General features: G+C 44.9%; 1 protein-coding gene across 1 annotated transcript in view; it reads left to right on the top strand.

Annotated features, from left to right (window-relative positions):
• Positions 1 to 20344, top strand: part of LOC117755511 (ryanodine receptor 3-like) — a 115950-nt gene that overhangs the window by 29460 nt on the left and 66146 nt on the right. Inside the window, 19 exon segments of the mRNA XM_034575365.1 lie at positions 55 to 159; positions 714 to 734; positions 3410 to 3424; positions 3953 to 4027; positions 4230 to 4308; positions 4868 to 4980; positions 7292 to 7391; positions 7919 to 8012; positions 8783 to 8857; positions 9770 to 9926; positions 10597 to 10761; positions 11149 to 11270; positions 12072 to 12252; positions 13216 to 13351; positions 14747 to 14842; positions 15090 to 15208; positions 16789 to 16922; positions 17918 to 18159; positions 18480 to 18672. Coding sequence (XP_034431256.1) covers positions 55 to 159; positions 714 to 734; positions 3410 to 3424; positions 3953 to 4027; positions 4230 to 4308; positions 4868 to 4980; positions 7292 to 7391; positions 7919 to 8012; positions 8783 to 8857; positions 9770 to 9926; positions 10597 to 10761; positions 11149 to 11270; positions 12072 to 12252; positions 13216 to 13351; positions 14747 to 14842; positions 15090 to 15208; positions 16789 to 16922; positions 17918 to 18159; positions 18480 to 18672 — 2222 coding nt within the window.

The following is a 20344-nucleotide window of genomic DNA, read 5'->3' as shown; positions in this document are numbered from 1 at the left end:
AACTTTCTGCTGTGTTGATTTTTAATTGGAGGCCCGCTCCTCTGTTTGTTGCAGTATGTTCCTCCAGACCTGTGCATCTGCACCTTTGTGCTGGAGCAGTCTCTGTCGGTGCGGGCCCTGCAGGAGATGCTGGCGAAGAGCGGACAGAACAGCGAAGGGGTGAGTGATGGCACACACACACACATGCTAACACACGCACACGGATGAGAAACACAATCCACACTCTTCATACACCCATCCCTGAGTGTATGTACTGCATGTTCATGTATGAATCAGTCGTTATAAAGAGATCAATGGGGAAAGTAGTTGTTTCTCAACTTTTTGCCCATCTGATCATTATCAAGCCTCGAAGGAAAAACGGCATAATTTCAGCTGAAAAGTTCACAAGCAAAGAGAAAAGCTGAAAGAACCTTTTTTTGATACAATAAAAGTAAATAGGCGTGTACGGTGGAGAGAATGTGCACATGTCATGAATACTATGTGTCTGAATTTGTAATCAACACTCATTCATCACTGTATTTTCTGCCCCTGATGTTGTTTTAGTTGTCTTCTTGCAAGTGTGTTTCCTTCTCTCTCTCTCTCTCTCTCTCCCTCTCTATCTCTCCCTCTCTCTATCTCCCTCTCTCTCTCCCTCTCATTGCTGTGACAGATGTGTAATTCTCCCATCTTTATCTTCTATTTTCTGTGTATAATCTCCATCTTCCGCATGATAGACACGCGGCCCGGATCGATGGGTATGTTCATCACTCAGACCATTTCCCACTCACTCCCGATGCATGACGCAGTAGATTAGTCATAATACCTCTCCTCAACTCGTTCGTCTGTTTCCCATGCTCAGTGGCCTTCTATGTCTCGTCTACTATAACACGTCATCATTTGTCTTTACATCTGAAATTGTTAGAAATCCTGAGTAACGAATGGCGGTATAGATTTTTTTCTGAACTCTGGGGTGAGTAGATTGTGGTTGAGCTCCTGCCGAGCCGACAGAGACAAATAGAGTTTGGTATAGACTTTCCAATAAGGTTTCCCACAGATATCAGCGCTCACACATCTCACCTTCCACTGCTGGAGAAGTGGAGCGGCACCGATGCTGGATTAGCGTCAGATTAACATTAGTCTCATCCTCGGGGGATTCAGATGGATGTTTGTTGCAGTATCATTTGTTTCACCCCGCACATAAGATAAGCTCTCATTTGTCACAGCATCTTCTTCTCCTGATATTTGCCTGTATTCTATGGGATGCATTGAGATGATGCAAACAGCCGAGACCAAGAGTTCTGCAATAAGACAGAAATTGATCACGAGTAATTTCGCTAGAAAGAACGACTTGGAGTCTTTCTTGCTTTTTGCCACTTCACCTTTTAAAGCCACAATTTCCATAAATCTACAGTTCTGAGGGCTCATATTCATTGACTGGACGTCTGAGGTAAGTGGATGTGTCAGAGCTGGAGCCGAACTATCTCTGCAGAAGAATTACGGGAAGAAAAGTCCATTGGTTCCACTGCTGTTGCGGGGAATGTAAGAGCTAGACAGCAGGGAATTATGAGCCGCAGCAGAGAACAAGGGTGCTCAAAGCATCAAATCCTAAATTCAAGCTCAAATGGACATATTTAACCGTCTAGCCGCATCCCTCTTGCATCAGCACCTTTTTAAGGTCATAACATCAAACTTAAAGTCATAGCAAAATTAAATGGCGTTATATTCTTCTGCTATAACATTAAAAATTCACTCTGCAAATCCCTAACATCTACTGGATATATCACTGAATTGTTTGTCCAGGTACACTGTAGGTTCATAGACCATTTAGTTTGAATGTTAATAAACACATTGGTTCTGATGGTTTCATTTCCTTTTTCCGCCCAAAGACCTCAGACACTATTCACTGGCTTGGATTGGCCATTCAAACTGTGTTACTTCAGTGCATGCAGTGTTTTCGATATCGTGAGTCTATTCATCATTCTTCGCCTGCGCTGAAATGTCACTGGAGGAAGCACCGTTAAAGGGGAAATGGAGGTTGAAAATGTCTCGGCCGAGTCACTGAAATCAATACGTCATTGAACAGATGGGCTTAACAATAGACGGTGGCTGGAGGAAATTGTCGCTGTTTCAGCCGGAAGGCACAGGTACCGCAGAGAGGACCTGTGAGGACGGCACGCTAACAGCCTCTGCAAATGCCAAACCCCACTTAGCTCAGTGTCCTCAAGCTTAAATATGTCGTCGCCTCATACAAAATGCACCGACCCGTTTGATTCGGGGGTTGATTGGTCAAAAGGGCGAATGATGAGATCAGTCGGTCAGAGAGACGGAGCCGCTCTGACGACCTCTGCTGTGCTCTTCTGCCGTCACTGTCACCTCTTTTTCTTTTAGCTCGGTGTCGGCCTGTGGCTCTTCTTGGTATTTTATTGAGAGAAACCACAACACTGCAGCCACACACACACACACACACACACACACACACACACACACACACACACACACACACACACACACCTAACCCAATGCAGGGCTCACACACCAGGTGGCTGCGTCCTGCTAAATGTCACGTCTTTAAACTGTTGTCACTTGTGGTCACCAGCCTACAGCCCGTTTCTTCCCTTTCACTTCTTTGCTCCAATCGTCCTTCTCCTTCATGGTTCGATGAATCAGGGCTAATGCTGTTTACAGTATAGCTGAAGGTGTATCGTATTCAGTTTCTCCACATGTAGAAGAATCCTTTCCCCACTGATATGAGCCACAAATTTACCCGCGCTGTGCTCCATCTGTGTGAGGCACTTGCTCAGCCACAGGATAAGGGAGCGAGCAGGGGACCGGGGTTTATTGGTTGTGGTGGTGACTGCAGCTGGATGTGCCTCGCCGCATTAAGCTCAGTACCTCAGCCAGCATACAGCAGGCGCCAGCAGCACAGAAGAAGCCTAGAAGCCGGTGCTGCAGTCTGCACGACACAACTGCATCAAATCACAGGCCGGCTATTGTCCCGGCAGCCAATCGAGAAGGGAGGGAGAGAGAGAGAGGGGGAAAAAGAAGCTGTGTATATGGTGGAGTCTCTGCCATGATTCATGTATCTCTTGGAAGGTACATGACGATAATTTTGTAAAAATCTACAAAATGGACATTGCTTTGTCACATGCGTATCATTAGCATACTGCAGCGCTTGTAGTCTCAGTTTACCGTGACATTTTTATGGTTAAACTTGGCTTTTTGGCATTGTTTCAGGGAGGATTTCTGGAGCTCGTGCCAGTAGCCTTGCTTTGTAAAATGCCAAAAAGTGGCAGTCAATTTGTTTTCCATGTATGCTCCTTGGAGTGTTATGATTTACAGTTTGGTGATGTGGCAGAGGCCGAACGGTTTAGGAGAACAACGATAGTTCTTTCTGAATAACGACACTCTTTCTTACCTTAATGCTTCCTAGAGGCTCATAAGGAAGGTGAGTAGCATGGGAGATGCTTACCGAAGGAAAAACAACAAAACCTCCTCTTTATCCCCCTCGCATCTCTACCAGTAGAAATATCATTTAATCCCCCCCTCCTGCATCTTAACCCTAAACCCCATAAGCGGCGGAGTCATTTCCTGCTAATGTTGACATTGCATCGGAGACTGACAGTAGCTGTGCATCCTTCCCACATTCCTGTAGTGGGAGTGCAGGAAAGATGACCCCCGTATCCTGTTTCGCTCAGGGATACAGGTGCCAGAAACACCATCTCCTACGGCAGGTCAGATTGCATGTCTTCATTGACGAGATTGAATCTCAAACCCTCCCCCCCCCCAGCCTGTGGTCATCGTTGTCGGCAAGGCGACAACAACCCTCGCCGAGGTCAACGTCCGGTGCCAGAGGTCGGGTGGAGATTGAAGCACTTGGAGGGAGACCACTGGGGCTCTGCTGCTCGGAGCCTGAGCTGACATGTAACCTGGTATTTGCTTTTCTGTTTTTTGTGCGTTTGACGAATCTCTCTAGGCAGCGCAGAGTGGCGGACACAAGACTCTTCTGTACGGACATGCCATCCTCCTGCGCCATTCCTTCAGCTCTATGGTAAGAGCTGAAACCCATCAGTGTCATGCAAAAAGAAAATCACAGCAGACTATCACAGTAGCTGGACAAAAACATCACTATATGACAGCCACATTAAAAGCAGCGTGTGAGCAAGGTCACCTGCTTGGAGTGTGTGTGTGTGTGTGTATGTGTGTGTGTGACAGCTCTGTCTCATGTGGTTTGATGTGTGTGTTGACCACAGTACCTGGCCTGTTTGAAGACATCAAGGTCACAGACGGATAAGCTGTCATTTGATGTCGGCCTGCAGGAAGATTCAACAGGTAAAAGAAAAGCCCTGGCACATTTTGCTTTTATCCTCCTCCTTTTTTCTCCTCCCTTTCCTCCTCGCTGCCTCTTGCCTCTGTTCCTTTGTCTGGTTCTTTCAGTCTCTCTCTCTCTCTCTCTCTCTCTCTCTCTCTCTCTCTCTCTCTCTCTCTCCCTCTCCCTCTCCCTCCCTGCATCGTATTTGTTCATGATAGAATTTCACTGTGTCTATTCAGCCTCTCGGTTAATTTTCCCAGTGGAGCTCTGTCGACATACAGTGTGCTTTTTTTGTCAGTGCTGATTACATCTCTGCAGCTCACTTGATAGTCCCGTTCAGTATCATGATACCTGGAAATTACTTCTCATTCCTATTGTTATTTATTTCATGCCTCACGGTAAATGTGCAGTCATTTCAATACGACTTAAAAAGCATTGTCGCCACGGTGCTAGTTCTCATTTCAGCCTCATTACCTTATGATTAATTACGAGGATAATTAGGCAATGACATGGGGGTGTTTGTTTAAATTAAATATGGAGACAGCTTATATACATGTATGTGTTTTTGTGTGCCATCAGGTGAGGCCTGTTGGTGGACAATCCACCCTGCCTCCAAACAGAGATCGGAAGGAGAGAAGGTGCGCATCGGCGATGATCTCATTCTCGTCAGCGTGTCCTCAGAGCGATACCTTGTAAGTTCAGCCATTTAAATACTGGACACCGCAGCTTGTGTGTTTGCATAATGTCGAGGTCTTAGTAAGAGCATCAAGTCTGCTCCCCCTGATGTGACAGAATTTCAGATTATCCCAATCCTGTTACCACACGCTTCACGCTCCCCGCGACCTCAGGAGTCTTTCTGTCAGAGGCAACAACCTTTTCCCTCTGGGTGACGACAATACTGCTCACAATAATCCATCCATCCATCCACTCAATAATCTATACTTCTTTTCCTTTGAGGGTCCTGCCTCTCGACTGGCTGACGTTAGGCCAGATGTGGTTTAAACCGTCTAAAGGTTGCTACCCGTCCATCACAGGGCTTACAAATAGAGACAAACCAGGTTTACATTCACCTAAGGGCAATTTAAACCCCACACAGACACGCTATTAACATCTTTCCTGAATGATTCAATCACAAGTGCAGGTTCAAACGCACCTATGTCCTCAATCTGACCTGAGATCCGATCACTCGGACCACATTCATAGGGGTTTGGGACGTATGTGGCCACATTCTTTCCGCTGTGTGAACACAAATCTGTCCTGGGCCATATATTCAGGATGACATCCTCTGACCCACTACAGTTCAAAGGTTCTTTTACGCTTTTCAGTGTCCATACACTGATTTGTTTCTGGGCACGATGGCAACATTGATCACCTCATAATTACTGATACTTGGTAAAAATCTTTCACCGCAGCTGAGCACATTCATTCATCCCCTCCTGTTGCACACACACACACAAACATTGGCATCGGACACATCTGTTAACCCAGACTGGATAAATACATAATTTAGTCTTCACAAACGCAAGTAACACGATTATTATAGTTGAGTGGGGAAGTGAGATCTGATCACAAGTGGTCACAGGGGACACACTCAAGATGCATTTTAAAACCAGGGGTGAGCAGACGTACTTAACGCTGCCCCCCCTATGATCGGATCTCTCAGGACGGATACTGAACCTCAAATTGCCCCTGATGACTGCCGACAGTGTTTGATAGGAGAAAGCACAATATATAGTATAGTGCTGTATGAATGTGTGTGATTAGAAAAATACTGATATACCTATTACACTGACCTGACCTTGGCCTTTACTCCTATTATACCACTCTGCCCTCTCAGCACTGTGCTATGTAAACACTGGGAAACATGTTCCCTGTGATCCATGGATTTGGTGACAGCAGCCATGTGGTGTTCACCTCCCCCACGGTGTGAGGGGTAAGACCAGGTGACCACGATCACCTTTCATTCACTGATATCAGTTTGGTGGTGTGTCACACCCAAAGTGGTATGTGGGGACAGGCAGCACCGAAGAGCTGCAGAGGGACCCTTGGGAAGCAGGATGATCAGGACCCAGCTGCACACACCAATGCACACACACACATGCAGAGACACACACCCCAGATAGTATAATTCCCTAAGCCTTCAAGACATCTGTTATCAGCCTCGTCGTTCCCTCATCACTCAATGATCAAGTGGAGTTTTCCTCTGAATCAGCGATCACTGAGAGTTTCAAAGTTGAGCTGAATCTTGTCTGGAAAAATGGGTTGATCTGTTTTACAGACCTTTTAAAGGAGATATATTATGCTCATATTTAGGTTAATAATTTTAATTTGACTCATTACTTGAAATGTTTTCTCAGACTGTTTATTGCTGCTTTTCAGCTTCTGTCTGAAACACTTGCTTTTAGCTCCTGTCTCTGTAAAGTCGCCCTCGGGACAAATCCTAGTCTGCTCCGATTGGCCAGCTGGCCCACTATGTTGTGATTGGTCAGCTGCTCCCACACGTTTAGGAAATGTTGGCCTCTGCTCTTTCTTAACCTGGCTCAGTTAGGGGGTGTGTCCAACTAGCATCTAGGTGTGGGTTATGCAAATTGGGGGTATTGTGATATTATGTGACATCACAGAAGAATTGTCAGGACTACTGACAAGGCACTTCAGGAGCAGTGTTTTTTTGTGGTCGACAGCCTCCTGTACTGTGGACTTTGGGCTTTTTAACTTTGCAAACCTTTTACATACACAAAAAAAACGTTATAACACACTAGAGGAAAGAAAAAGAGAAAACGATAATATGTCTCTTTTTAATATCATTTTATTGTGACAGGTTCATGGGGATGAATCCTTTTATTTTGTCAACAACTTTAACACTTAATAGTAAAACAATGCAGGTAAAATTCGTCATAAATCCATTTGAATTCTCCATCTTTGACACATAAGTTCATGCGCTGTCACTTGTGTGGATGTGCACGTAAGTAAAAGGTGTATCCAATCTTTCCCTGTGTCCCGCAGCACTTATCCATCTCCAATGGCAACATCCAGGTGGATGCCTCCTTCATGCAAACCCTGTGGAACGTCCATCCCATCTGCTCTGGCAGCAACATAGAGGAAGGTAGGCACTTCAAACAAACTAAAACAGCCTCCGGAATGTCTTCACACATTTCCCCACTGGTTTTTAAAGTTTGCAGATTTCAGAAATCATAACGAAAAGTCTGTCAAATGCACGGGAATGAGCAAATACATTTTAACAAGGTTTCAACTTTCTTCTAGTTAGTGAATTAAAAGCCCCAAAGATTCAATACACATTTCTTACTTTTATTTAATGCCCGAAGAATTAAATGTATACATCTCCTTTATTCTTATAATAGAAATCATCCCATTAAACCTGAAACACACATTTGATGATCTCTAGTCTTAAATGGTATATTTTTGTGGCTTGGACTGTGCTGACCGTTGATGCTTGTTGGATGGATGGGAAATGGATTTCATGAAACCACCTTAAATACAAAACTCTGTAACTTTATCACCCACTGTTGGGATCTAGTTGTACTTTACCAGCTGGGACGACAAGTATGGACAGTAGAAGAAACAAATAAAGAAATCACATCTGTAAATCCTTTGTCCTCCCTCCTCTGATAGGCTACCTGCTGGGTGGTCATGTGATGCGGCTGTTCCATGGACACGACGAGGTCGTGACCATCCCAGGATCAGACCAGAGTGAAGAGCGGCAAAGGTTCGAAACCCAGGAAGCGTCCAACAAACATGTTTGCATTACAGTTCTTCACGTTACACACAAGAATCTAACTGACCTGTGAGCTACCTGCGGAACAAAAGCATCCACCTCGCCTCATAAAAATGCCTGTGACCAGAGCAACACATGGCTCTCCAGGGAGCCAAAATGGCTCCTGTGTTATTTTTATCTCTATAGCTCATACACACTCAGCCACACACACCCACTGTCTATTTTTAGAACAGAGCATGGCAAATACGGTGGGCGGGACTAGATATTAATTTCCAGCTTTGACTTTTCTCCTCCCGCTGTCCTTGAAATTCTGCAGAAGGAGCTTGGTTTTCAGATGTCTTACATTTTTATGGGGCAGATCAAACACACTCCAAGCTGTCAGGAGGGGGGGTGATGAGCGACTCCTTTTATCTTTGGACCCAGTCACCCATATCACTGATAAACAGTGTAGCTGTGAGTTATCAGGGCACACATGTCTCTGTTTGAAGGATGCTGTGCTATAGTCTGGAGAGTATATACAATACAGCCTGTGTGTGTGTGCGCGTGTGCGTGTGCGTGTGTGTGCGTGTGTGTGTGTGTGTGTGCGTGTGCGTGACTGATTTGAACACCCTCCCAGTGAATATCACCGTGACAAATGAGAGTAAACAAGTGGTGTTCTTCTTAGCCAGGATGAATGACCTTGACAGTATCAGTGGTGGCTAGACAGTTAAAGCCTCCGCAGACAGACAGACCACCCACTCATGCTCCTCTCGCATCCCCAGGATAGTCAACTATGAGACGGGTAAAGCTGGTGCCAAGGCCAGGTCCTTGTGGAGGATGGAGCCACTCAGAATCAGGTGGGCCGTGTTTCACGTCATCTGTTATCTGTTCCCTTCCCTCTACTTAAATTTTTCATTTTCCATCATTCTCCTTTTCTTTTTTTTCATCTCACCTTTTTCTCTCTGTCTGCCGTCTTCACTTTCTATTTTTTTCTCTCTACAGCCATTTGTCCTTTTCTCCCTCTACCCCACCTTTGATTTAATGCTGCACTGTGCCCTCTCCGTCTCCCCACTCTCTTTCTCTCTCATTCCGTCCCTCTCTCCATCTATTTCCATGTTTTTTTATCTTGGCATTTTAAAAGGCTCACACGGATGCAGCCTTTCCTTTTTCCATTTCACTAATTTGATATGTGTCACCTGTTCCATGTTTTTTGACATTGTTGTTGTAAAAGAGAAATTATCTCATTAGAGATTCAGTTATTACCTCCGCCAAGGAGGTTATGTTTTCACCCCTGTCCATTTGTTTGTTGGTTTGTGAACATGATTACACAAAAACAACTAAATGGTTTTCCACGAAACTTAGTGGAAGGACGTGGTATGCGATAAGGAACAAGCAATACAATTTTGATGCAAATCCAAATCAGGGGGCAGATCCAGGAAATTTTTTCATTTTTTCAACATTTTCACCATTTTCCAAGGAAATAATTGATAGATCTTGATAAATAAAAAAAATTAGGCACATTTAGGGAAGTGCTAACTATGAGTGGGTCAAATTTGGTGCAGCTTGATTGAATTTAAGGGGATTGTTGGGTCTTGGCGGCGGATTGAGCTCTGAGTGTCTTTGAATGCCATTCCAGTTTACTAATTATTCTACCACATGGTACGACAGATAAATAACTGCTTGTATAAATGTTTAGATCAACTAATCAGCACTGGCATTAGTATGTTTGCATGTGTGCTTCATATTAACATGTCCGTGACCTTGAACAGCTGGAGCGGGAGCCACATCCGCTGGGGCCAGCCTTACCGACTGCGGCACCTGACCACCGGCCACTACCTGGCGCTGACTGAGGACAGGGGGTTGGTGCTGCAGGACCGGGAGAAGTCTGACACCGTCGCCACAGCCTTCTGCTTCAGAGCCTCAAAGGCAAGCGCACACACACAGATGCAGAGGCTCAAACACACAGACACGTACTGTATGCCCTTGACTCCTCGCTGTTCCTCAAGGTGACCTCACACATGCTTCAGCCACACATGCTTCCTCATTAAATGCCACTGAGAAGGCGTTACAAAGGATCTCCTCTCACCCTGCACAAATGGGCCGCCCACTATTGTCAGACTGGAAAATCACCACCTTCTTTTTTTTTTTTTTCAAGGACAATGAAAAGTACCAGAATTATTGGACCACAGACAGCGACACCATAGAGGTTAATTTAGCTGATCTTGCCGAGCTGAAGTGACCGTTGAGCTGTACTCTGTGTAATGGAGTTTTTAGATGTGGCCACAGATTGTGAGCCAATTAGTGACCCCTCCAATGTGAATTTAAAGCACATGTATTGTAGCATGTGAGTGAATTCATTTATCATTGGACTCATGTGGACTACAGGTTGCATTCCTTCTAATAGCCGAACACATACAGTCCTAATGTGTTGGACAGTCCCAAACAGCAGAGGCAGTTAACATTTGGTCTGTGGTTTGATTAAGAACAAATCTGCATGCAGTATCTCTCTACGTGCACATGATTGTATTGTACCAGCGTGCTCATGCGTTTCACACTGACAGCTTTGACGTTTTCATTTCCCTCCTCCCCTGTGCAGGAGAAGCTGGAGCAGAGCCCCAAGCGGGACATCGAGGGCATGGGGGTGGCAGAGATTAAATACGGGGACTCGCTCTGCTTCATCACGCACGTGGCCACGGGACTCTGGCTCTCCTATCAGGCACCTGATGTCAAATCGGCCCGTCTGGGTCCCCTCAAGAGACGAGTGAGTGGAGATGCCCACGCCGTTCTGTCTTCTACTTAGAATGCAAAGCATATACGGAAACAAATGAAATTAACAAATAAATGAGATTCCCCTGGGCATTCGATTATTTTCGGGGTAATGAGTTGATTGAGTTAAGATGACTGTCTATTAGTGTGTCTCTACCTCGACTAAGTATAAAACTGGTCCCCGGGCTACCGTAGCAGATGTTAAAGAGGTGTGGGTGCGATTATGTGTGTGACATTGTGTCCGTAATGTAAACACAGCCAGATCCACAGAGCCACAGCACCTGTGTTCCAGACATTATGGCTCAGTGTTTGTTGATGTTGACCTTTTTCCTAATATTTTCTCCTAACACACTCTTTTTCCTCTCTGTCGTCCCCTCTCAAGGCGTGTCTACATTCTGAAGGTCACATGGATGACGGGTTGACCCTGCAGCGCTGTCAACACGAAGAGTCCCGCGCCGCACGCATCATCCGCAACACCACCCTACTCTTCAACCGATTCATCAGGTACGATGAATTCATCGCTGGTGCACAAATCGCCCGATTAAACTAAATTACAGTCCGTGTTTGACTCTAGCCACTTTATAATGGGGAATCTGCAGAAGCGCCACTCTAATGATGATAAAACAAAGAATCCCCCGGAGTCACCTCATCATCAAATTATAGCTGAAATCTGAAAACCAGGCAGCTCAAAGCCCCACAGACTCTCACGCAGTCCACAAAAACCATGACGCAACATCCCTCCAGATTGTGAACGCACCCATCGGAGAGTCGAGCTCTGTGAGTTCTGACTGAGTGGGGTGCCAGAGTCCCAGGCAGCTCACTCAGTGGGCCAGTCATGCGTTTCCCAATTGAAAACATTGCAGAGGTGTCTCGGCAATGGCGATGGGAGCCGCGGAGCATGTAAGTGGATGCTTTCCGTACTCTTATTTGTTATCAAACGACCCGCTTGTCCCGTGGGTCGGGCTCACCGGCCCTCATGGCGGAAACATGTGAGAGTCTGTCAGCCTCCCCCGCGGCGGTGACACATACATCTCCCCGGACCCCTCCCACGTGTACAACAGGAGCTATTTTTAGCAGGCCAGCGGAAATCAGCATTTCAGCTTGGATGAACCTGTGGGCTAAACATTGTTAGTCATCACAGCCTCTCCTCAAGTTTACACAGCCTCCCAATAAGAGAGTATTCACCACAAGTTTAACATATTTGAGGAGTATGTTGAGAAACACATAAGATCAGAAACCTCAGTGTGAGCCGCCGTCGCGTTTGAACAAGGTTTTAATATTGATGTGTCTGTGTCCCCCTCCCAGAGACCTGGACTGTCTGGGCGTGAAGAACAGGGCACTGGTGGCCCTGCCCGTAGAGGAGGTGCTGCAAACTCTCAACGACCTCATCACCTACTTCCAGCTCCCCGACGCCGAGCTGGAGCACGAAGAGAGGCAGATTAAGCTGCGCTCGCTCAAGAACCGACAGAACCTATTCAAACAGGAAGTGAGTGTCACCATCAAAGAATGTGCAGGAAACCAATGGTCCATAAAATATCACTCAATGATACCACGAGCTGCCCTGCAGGGATAAAAAATATTAAAAACCCAGAGTGAAGGGCTGTGATTGAGGCAATTTCAGTAATCGACCGAAAATAGGAGCGAGGCGAGAGGAGCGGCAAAGTTGCGAAAGGCAAACTATGTGAAATCAATTGGTTCTTTGTGGCGAGTTTCAATGCCATCTTATTTGGAGGCAGTGCATTTGAAGGTGTCAGCAGTTTTGGTGCTATAAGTTTTCCCGAGGCTGGCACGGGAGCACTGAAGCTTTCTGCTAAGCCTCTAGGACCTAAATTGCTTTCATCAATTACAAAGTGTCAGCTGCCGAACTGAAGGGGGCCCCGCGATGTCAACTATCCAAAACTCTTCCTAACTCTTAACACTGTGTCACCGTTTCCTCAGGCCAACATGCATGAATGTGGATTAATGTCCTTTTTTCTTTCTTTTTACAAACATCATCATAAAATATGGTGGTTTTAACATTTTAATAATTATTCATATTGCAGCAATTCATCTTTCATCATCTAGCTGTCTTTTTATGTTAATACACCAAAATAGCACATCCCTGTCCCACCCCCCATATATTACATTTAGGAGGCCAATTTGTCACCGCAGACAGCTGACTCGTGATTTTTCCTGACATTATAAATCATCTGCAGTTTTAATTTCGTCTTTTCACGCCCTCCATTTAGCATATCTGATCGCTATAAATAATTCTCGGTGGCATAAATCACTGTGGCATGTCCACCAAACGGGACAGGAGGGAGCCAAGGGGCCGCATTGAGGATGGTCAACTAATTTAATAATGCAGAAAAAGATAGAACCAACGATGTAAATAATACATGTGACTTTTTTCTCATGTTTATATATGAATAAATTATAATCTCATGGTGGTTGATTGTGTATTTCCAAGGGCATGCTGACTCTGGTGTCCAACTGTATCGACCGTCTGAACGTGTACAACAGTGCAGCCCACTTCGGGGAGTGTGCAGGGTGCGAGGCCGGAGTAGCCTGGAAAGACATTCTGAACCTGCTGTACGAGCTGCTGGGTGAGGACAGAGTCTACCACTACACACACACACACATGCAGTGTATGTACATACACAAGCACACTCGCACACCAAAAAAGCCCCAAGTCCCGACTGTAATCAATCACAGAGACGAGAGTCGTCGTTTGAGGATAAAGCAGCTGAGAGCGCGGCGGTTCAGTGGTGATGAAGAACTGTGCTGACCTGGTATTTAGAGACTCCTCCGCCTGGAGGATTGAATTCTGAGGTTGCCAGAATTCAAACGGCTTCACGAATACACACATGTGCACACAAGATATTCACCCCATCACTAATACTTACACACTGTTGGGGAAAAAGCCAGCTGCATACAAAAGTGCTTTCCAGGTTATGTAATGAGCTTCCAGGGCAACAGCCTAACAGTCACACACACCCTTACACACACCCTTACACACACACCCTTACACACACACCCTTACACACGCACACACACCCTTACACACACTCACACACACACACACACACACACACACACACACACACACACACACACACACACACACACACACACACACACACACACACTAAACGTTGGGTGTCACCAATTGGCCAGATGGCATTTTAGCAATTGAATGTCAATTCTCATCACTGTCTGTGCTGTTTTCTCTTTTGTTTACGCTGTGCGTTTTATGTTCCTACAGCCCGATGTCATCAGTTCCGCCTTTCCAAACTCACTTGAACCTCTTGCACCACTGGCATATGCTGTGTCAGATACAGACGTATCTCACTAGAATAACCTGACGGGGAATGATGTACATTTATATATTTGTTCCTCTCCTTCCCTGTTTAAAATCCTGCTGCCTTGCATCTGATAAACACAATGTTTGGCTTAAACATGTCCTTCACTTGAAAAGATGCATTTGTGAGCAGAAAAACTGTGAGTGTTTGGGATTTGCTTCCTGTCATGTTTTTAGATATGCCACATTCTTGAGGAGATAATCTGGATAGCCTTTATGCAAAGGTTATCTCTTCATGCCTGCCATGCTCAGGCCGCTCCGCCCTCCAAGTGTGTCCTTCTCCTTCTTATTTACACTGATTTCACCTCCTGGCTCACATTAGAGTTCCACCCACGTCTCTCCCTCCTCCACACACCTGCTCCAGCGCAGCGCTAAGTGGATTTGGGATGCCTCCCTCCTTTCTTCAGTGTCTGTCTGTGATCTGTGACCCCGTCTTTTTGTGCTAGGACACATGTAGGTGTGTGTGTGTGTTGATGTCTTGTCTTTGCTCGTGTCGTCCTCTCTCTCTGCCTTTGACGTCTTCCAAATTAATATTAAGGTCTTCGGGTGTAAAAGCAGAACATCTCCCTTTTCTTGGCATTGGGTGTGTGTCTTTGCTTTGCAATTTCATCGTCATGCCCGCTTTCCGTCTGTCCTGCAGCGGCGTTAATCCGAGGCAACAGGAACAACTGCACCCAGTTCTCCAACAACTTGGACTGGCTGGTGAGCAAGCTGGAGAGACTGGAGTCTTCTTCAGGTGAGCTCACTATCATATCACACACACTGATGACGATCCAGCTCTTCTCAATATGCTCTTCCCAGTCCCATAAGATGTAAAAAAGATGACACTGTTTCTTTAAGAAAATATAGGCTCCTCTGCTATTTTAATGTATAATAAGAAAGGCTCCAGCAGCACTCACTGTTCCCTGTTGATCTACGTGTCCTCTGTTGTGTCTTTCTCCACTGCGGGTGTTCACTAATTGATGAATTTTGCGGCTGTGCAGGCATCCTGGAAGTCCTGCACTGCATTCTAATTGAGAGCCCCGAGGCCCTCAACATCATCCAGAGAGGACACATCAAGTCCATCATATCGCTGCTCTACAAGCACGGACGCAACCACAAGGTGAGCATCAAGTGCTGCTGCTGCTGCTGCTGTTGAGTGTTAATGTGGGGTATTAGCTCTGGGAACCACTTCTTTGTATAATGTGGTTGAGCCACAAGAATCCTTTAGAAGATGGACGACGTGTCTCCACTTCCTCTCGCTGTCCTGAAATGAAGCCAAAACATCCTGGATACAAGCGTTGCCACCTTGCAATTTCGGAGCCAGCCTCCTTTGTGGTGATTGGGTAATAGAGGCATGGTAGAAGGTCCTGCCAATACACTCACCCAACTCAACACACTCACTCTGTTTTTATAGCCTCAAATAACAACACAAAACCAAATTACCAGGAAAAAAATCGCACTCGAACCTACATCAGTGCGATAAGAGCTACCTAAAGCGACAAGCTAAGCCAGCCACCAGGTGGAGATCAAGACACTTTGGCGTCACTTTTGGGGAGTCGTCCATCTTTATATACAATCTATAGGAAATGTGCTTAAGATAAGATAAGAAGTCCTTTACTAGTCCCGCAATGGGGAAATTTGCAATTTTACGGCAGCAGTACTTGGGTGAAGGAATATAAAGAAATATAAATATACAACAATATATAGAAAAAATATAGATGTGTTTAAACCGGTATATACAGTGTAAAGAAATATATTGTTGTATCCGCAGACATGTTCCCCTGCATCTCCAGTTTATTGCTAAACTAAGCTACTGCAGGCAAATTATAACTTCAGTATTACCTGAAAGTGAGTGTGGTGTCAATCATCTCATCTAACTACAGCAAAGAGGCAAATACGTGTACTTCCTCTAATGTCAGTGTATATTGAAATGTCAGAAATAACTAGGATATTGTCAGAAATTTTCAGCCTAGCAAAGAAATTACACAACAACCCCTAAAAGTGCATTTCAGCCTGTTTATGTTGCATCTCGTCATCTGTACTTCTTTCCTCATTAGGCTCATTCACCGCATGCATTTCCATAACAGATCCCTTGGGGCCTCTTTGTCACGTCTTCTTCTCTTTATCTACTAATTCATTGTGCTTATACCTTCCACCAGCACACAAACTCGCATCCTTGACGGAAGCGTCCTCGGGGTTCTTGTTGCTGTGCGTCACAATCATGAATCAATACGCTTAACAGTGAAATGAGATCAGGAGCAGACAGTCAGCTAGCCGGGGTCATAAATCAGCTTAAACGTATCATTTTGCCATGGAAGCAGGAGAAAAGGGCCAATGATAAAGAGAAGGTGCCCTGGCCCTGTCACCCTTGGCTGAGCTTCCCGGCCCATTTATTTCTATAGCTTTGTTAGCCCTAACATGAAAGGGATATTATTGGACATGTTTTTTGCCCCCAACAAGCATCTGAGAGTAATTATGCAGTGGTTGCATGTAAAAGAGGCTGTCCCTACAGCAGCAACCTGGACAGTGATGAGGGACAAAGAGCATTAATCACTTCTGAAAAGGCATTGATTCATTTCCAGGGTTCAATGGGGTAAATCAGGTCAGTGTGTGATCGTGTTATTAGGAGGGAGGTGTTGAGTTCCTCCCCTCGATATATTGTTGATTATTTTTTTTTAACCCCGCCACCTTTGTTTTTAGATCCTGGACGTGCTGTGCTCGCTGTGTGTGTGTAACGGCGTGGCTGTGCGAACCAATCAGAACCTCATCTGTGATCACTTGCTGCCCAAGAGAGATCTGCTGCTGCAAACCCAGCTGGTCAACGATGTCCAGAGGTAAGAAAGAACTTTTCACTCCTCTGATATTTTTCGATTTTTAGGTTTTCATTGCCATTTTAAAATTAAACTTGGGGAAAAGAAGCGATTGTTAAAGATAAGAAGTAGGGTGTCATTTATAGAAACAGCACGTCATTAAAGGAGCAGTCTGTGATTGGTGTATAAGACGAGTTCTTACTGTGCCTTGACAGAAGGTCAAGATGTGTAAAGATATAGCTTTATATTAAATGTATTTTATACGTTGCTGTATACTTGTGAATACTACTTACGTATCAGCGTATCACGTTCAGAATTAACAGGAAGTGTCTGAATACGCTAACTAGGCTGAAGTTATTGCTTATTTAGCCTAATGTTATTTTTGTCAAACCAATCTTTTGAGTTAGTGATGTGTAAATCTCTCACATTAGAGCTACAGGCTAAGTTTGAATTCACAAACAACTGCACAGCACCACGAGTGTGCATCCATCTATCCAACCTTTGGACCGTGTAATTGAGTGTACGACGTAAAGTCATGCACCCTGTGCGTTGAACAACATGCTCTGCAAATTGGATTGTGGGTATGAAAGTACGCTCAACCATGACATGATGGTTTGTACAATGAAGCGCGATATGTACTGAGGCTGCACTGGGCCTGTAAATCTCACATCCCATTATACGTCCACCTGTAATCTCTGTACAATGAGAAGAAGCAGTTTTGTGCTGGTGAGATGAATTTAACTCAGACTTTATCTCAAATCTCATTAAATAGTTTTCTTGACTCTAATGGAGCGATGTACTTTGCTCTGCCTTGTTTCAAGGCATCCACACGTTTTAGGAACTTCCTGAACCAAAATGCATTAGAAGTAAATTGAATGATCTTATCCTCAGGGCAGGCTCTTTCATTAGGTTTAAGAAAAAAAGATCACATATTACAAATGAATCGCAGAATATCTCAGAGTGTCTTTTTATTGCTCTGAGGGATATCTAATGATTTTTCTGTTCCACTTCATTGCCAGTATGAGGCCAAACATCTTCCTGGGGGTGAGCGAGGGCTCCGCACAGTATAAGAAGTGGTACTATGAGCTGATGATCGACCAGGTGGACCACTTTGTGACCAGCGAGCCCTCCCACCTGAGAGTGGGCTGGGCCAACACGAAAGGATATGCTCCGTACCCCGGAGGAGGAGAGGGCTGGGGGGGCAACGGAGTGGGAGATGACCTCTACTCGTTTGGGTTTGATGGACTCCACCTCTGGTCAGGTCAGTGTGAGGAGGAGAATTCAGTGTTTGTGTGCATGTGTGTGTGTTTGTATGCATGTGTGTGTGTGGCTGAGATCATAATAAGCTAATGTATTAAAGATGAGAGTGGTAAGTCTGGGCTATAGCCAGGATGTGTCTAGACAGAATCAGTACCCTGCAGGGACCACTTCCTTGCCCAGAGTGTGTTCAACTGTGTGTACAAATATGTGTCCTGTGTGCATGTCTGTGTGTGAGTGAGAAAGAGAGGCATGATCTGTGCCAGCATCACTCACTGGGTCATATTTCACATAACTGTGTGTGTTTATGTTAACCGTGGACAGGTCGTATCCCGCGGGCGGTTGCGTCCATGAACCAGCACATCCTGACCTCAGAGGATGTGGTGAGCTGTTGCCTGGACCTGGGAGCGCCCAGCATCTCTTTCAGAATCAATGGACAGCCCGTCCAGGGCATGTTTGAGAACTTCAACACAGACGGCCTCTTCTTCCCCGTCGTCAGCTTCTCTGCAGGGGTCAAGTGAGTATTTGTTTGTTTCTCCCACGTGCTGACTGAAGCTGCCCTCAGACATGCTCTGAACCCCGGATAACCTCCTGAAATTATCCCGAGGGGCTGTATGTGAGATCGCAAATGTGCAACTCAGTTGCTGCAGAAATTCTGCAGAGTTTTCTCCAGGCAGCCCACTAGTAAAAACTCTGGATAATGTCCGAGTGAGACAATGTCAGAATATAGCAGGAGATTATCCAGAGGATTCACAGCGAGTGAGTGGAAATGTTTTTATTTTACATTTTTACAAACGCAAAACTTAAAAAAAATTATAAAAAGGATACTGGAGATCTCTGTGTTGTTGTGAACGCATCTGACCGGAGAATCCCCTGCTGTGTTGCTGTTGCTGGACTTTATTGTGCAGACATTCTCCAGAGTTCATGTCTGAAAACATCTTGAGAGAGCAGAGCAGAAATCGATGCTGAATGAGCTGCACACATACTGTAATCACAGAGAGATGAAAGAGACAAACAGGAAATCACCAAAAGGAAAAGAAAAAATAACATTTCACACCAACACTGCATCGAAATCCTGATAATCCACCTGCTCGCTTTGGCCTTGAGATCGGACACAGGTTAAACCAGCTGGCTTCATATTCCTCTCCGTTGCCATGGAGACCGCAGATAGTGGGATTGACAAGACTTTAAAATGGAATTTCAGGCTCCAGCAGTTTTCCCATGATTCCATAATTGACTCTGACCTTGTAGAGCAAAGCAGCACTTTGCATGAACAGCTTTCACTCTTTGAAACTCAGGGACTCTTGACACAAGAGACCAGTGTGATTTTGATTTGGTCATGTAAAGTCATCAGAGAGTGAATTCATTCCTCACCGCCTCATGGAAATGAATTCTCCAAAAAGTAATAACACACCTGATAGAGTATGTGCAGGACGAAAAGAAGTGTCATCTATTTTCCCACCAAAATACTGTTAGTTTACCGTCTTTCTCTGTTTGGCCTTTGTTTTCTTTTTTTATGGGGGAAAAAAAAGAATTACAGCTGTGCATTTCTTTTTCTCTCTTTCACTTCTTCTCTCCTACAAACGTCCACGTTTAATAGCCTCATTGTTCTTCTGCAGGATATATGACTTACAAAATAAAACTTTTATTCTACAGTGTTTTACTCAGACACTGGAGTCCAGAGGTGAAGGATGGTGCTTGCGTCAATCTGCTCTTCTTTTCTGCTCTTCCCCATTTCCTCCTACTTAGTTTTTCCCCAACTCCGCTGTACTGCAGTGCTTCCTGTGTTTAACTCCACTGCGTTTAAAGGACAACCATACTATTTAATACAGTCACCAGATCACACCAGTCACATGTCAAGAAACTCATACTTCATGTAAACCAGAGTTCTTGAATAATGCAATCTCCAGCCACAAATTACTTTTGGGTAATATAATTTAAATTATATTCAAACAATAACTACAGTAACTCATCCAACTTTACTCTGTCAGGGTTCGCATCACACTTTTGATGATACTCTCGACAAAGATTTAAGTTATGACTAGGAGGGATTATTATTATTATGATAATATTGAACCTAATTCTGCACCAGTCCAAACTAATATAGTGGAGGTAGTAAACAAAACTATAAAATGACATTTTTATGGCTCAATTGCACAACAGTAGTTCAGTTCCCATTCTGTTTAGTA

The sequence above is a fragment of the Hippoglossus hippoglossus genome, chromosome 22 (assembly GCF_009819705.1).
Source record: "Hippoglossus hippoglossus isolate fHipHip1 chromosome 22, fHipHip1.pri, whole genome shotgun sequence".
NCBI lineage: Eukaryota > Metazoa > Chordata > Actinopteri > Pleuronectiformes > Pleuronectidae > Hippoglossus > Hippoglossus hippoglossus.
This window is presented reverse-complemented; position numbering and strand designations above follow the sequence as displayed.